General features: G+C 28.5%; 1 protein-coding gene across 4 annotated transcripts in view; it reads left to right on the forward strand.

The window, feature by feature from the left end:
* The window catches only part of LOC106475470 (PTB domain-containing engulfment adapter protein 1-like), a 16,590-nt gene that overhangs the window by 3,104 nt on the left and 11,163 nt on the right, over window positions 1-2,323 (forward strand). For 3 of the 4 annotated variants that reach the window (XM_022379565.1, XM_022379563.1, XM_013936152.2), the window contains 3 exons: window positions 438-502; window positions 1,151-1,222; window positions 1,434-1,532. In XM_022379565.1, the coding sequence (XP_022235273.1) occupies window positions 438-502; window positions 1,151-1,222; window positions 1,434-1,532 (236 nt within the window). The remainder of the gene's footprint in view (window positions 1-437; window positions 503-1,150; window positions 1,223-1,433; window positions 1,533-2,323) is intronic. The other variant, XM_022379566.1, reaches the window with a different exon arrangement.

The following is a 2,323-nucleotide window of genomic DNA, read 5'->3' on the forward strand; positions in this document are numbered from 1 at the left end:
ATATATGTGTATTTAAATAAAATATATTTATATATAAAATATATATAAATACAATATATAGAAGTAAACATAGCCAAAATATTTTAATAATTTCTCTTTTTGTGAGTTTTGATTTTTCTATTGTAGCTCAAAGCTAGTTTAAACTGATGAACTAAATACACACACTGTACAATTTAGTTTCAACCTACCATTGTAAATATATTGTAAAGTTTAGATTATGTTTGCTTAAGTACATACACACACACACACACACACACACATGAAAAGATAACATTTTGATATTTCTTGTTGTGACTATGTTAAAAATGTGATAAGTGTTTTAAACTGATTATCATTGGGTGTACTTTCTGAGAGTTTATGCATTGAGTTTATGAAAATGAAGAATGTAACAGTGTGTGTTCCTATGTGCAAGTTATGATTATGTGGTTTGTATTCAGGAAAGAGACTTTGGGTTCATCCACCAGAGGTCTTGAAAACAGGTCATGTAGCCTATTTGGTCAAGGTAAAAATGTATTGTACAAGGTAGTAGAAACACATGTATATTGTAGGATATTATTTTTTTTTACATATCTGTTTACATTTGCTTTAAATGCAGTTTAATTTTTATGGTATGCTAACTAAATTTGTCTAATTTTTAGCTAAAATGCAGAAGGTATTATTTATGGTGTAAGCTTACTATTTCCTAAAAACAAATAATAAGACTAGATTTGCTATAATGAGTATGATAGATATTTATAAACAGTAAACAGGACTTTTTTAAATAAGCATATTTAAGTTGGAATGTTAATTTTGTTAATGGAAAACTGATTTGAGCACAGTCTTCAAATATTTCTTAATATTTTACTAATATTGTATGTATTTAAAATTTGTATATAATGTTTTCATACTGTAATGCTATATTTAATACACACAAGTTATAATATTGTATTTAATAACTGCACATCAGACTTTTAAGAGTTATTTTGTTTTAGCGTATATGTTGGTGAATGTAATGAAAAGGCAAACTTGCAATGTAAAATACAGTGAGAAGATAGTTTGTGCTTAAAAAGATTAAGAAACATTTTTTTGAAATGCACTGTTTTTACTTGGATTAAATATTTTTAAAAGGCTATTAATGTCATAAATTAAATACAAATCATTATTTTTCCAGTTTCTAGGCAAAATAGAGGTAAATCAACCTATAGGTACGGAGGTTGTGAGACAAGGAGTTAATCAATTAAGGGTAAGCAGTTTGTGCTATTACTTTATCAAAAATTCTTTATTAATGCAGTATTTAACAGGTTTGTGTGTGTATGTGTCTATATATATAACACACCAACACAGACAGACACATACACACAGTGCATTCACAGGTGTCGTAAATTTTTGTGTAATTCAAATAGCACAATAATAATCTGTGAAACTAAAATTTATTTGTTTAATCAATGTTGTAGCTCACACATAGTGTGAAAAAGTCCACGGGAGGACGGATCCAAAGAGTGGAATTGACAATATCTGTAGATGGAGTGACTATCCAGGATTTCAAAACAAAGGTAAAAACTAACAAAAGAGCTTTTAATATGGCATGTACAGGCAGCTTAATACATGAAATATAGAATCTTGGTTCATCTGTTTATGGTTTGTCATGTACATGTATACATGTGTAGCCTGAATTCAATAAATATTTTTGTGTTTTCCAAAAACTGATTATTAAATGCTGTAGAACTTTAAACAGCACTAAAGACTATGTTCCTGGTATTATATCATCCAAAATAGTCTTTTTCAAGTTGTTCATTGTGCCCTCTAAGTGCACTTCATCTTCTTCAGTAAAAGGGGGAACTTACAGAGTGCTTATCTTTATCACACTTGTGTGATACAATCACTGCATTTAATTTGTTCCTTAAATGTGGTTTGAAGACATCACTTGCAGACATAATACAACATTGGCACCCTTTATGTATAACACACTAGTTTCAGGTGATGTTGAAGATATAGCATGAGATCATGTGATTAAGTACTTGTAAATCTATATACCACACAAAGATGGTTTATGTAGTTCTTTCACTTACAAAATTCATTGCAAAATAACAAGTGACTTTGTTTGGTGTGTAATATATTTTGACATAATCGTTCTTAAACCTTCTAGTTTTTTTTAATTCTTAAGGTGATGATGACAAAACCTTGTCAAAACGTTGTACATTTGCTGTTATGTTGAACTTATATTAAAGTTTTTCTTCAATACACATTCAAGCCGTCTTCAAATGCATGAAAAGATTTTATTTGTATCATACTTAGAAAATTACAAGTTTATTTTTATCAAGTCTTTGCAAATATGTATTCATTT

Source organism: Limulus polyphemus, unplaced genomic scaffold (assembly GCF_000517525.1).
Source record: "Limulus polyphemus unplaced genomic scaffold, Limulus_polyphemus-2.1.2 Scaffold8633, whole genome shotgun sequence".
Lineage (NCBI taxonomy): Eukaryota > Metazoa > Arthropoda > Merostomata > Xiphosura > Limulidae > Limulus > Limulus polyphemus.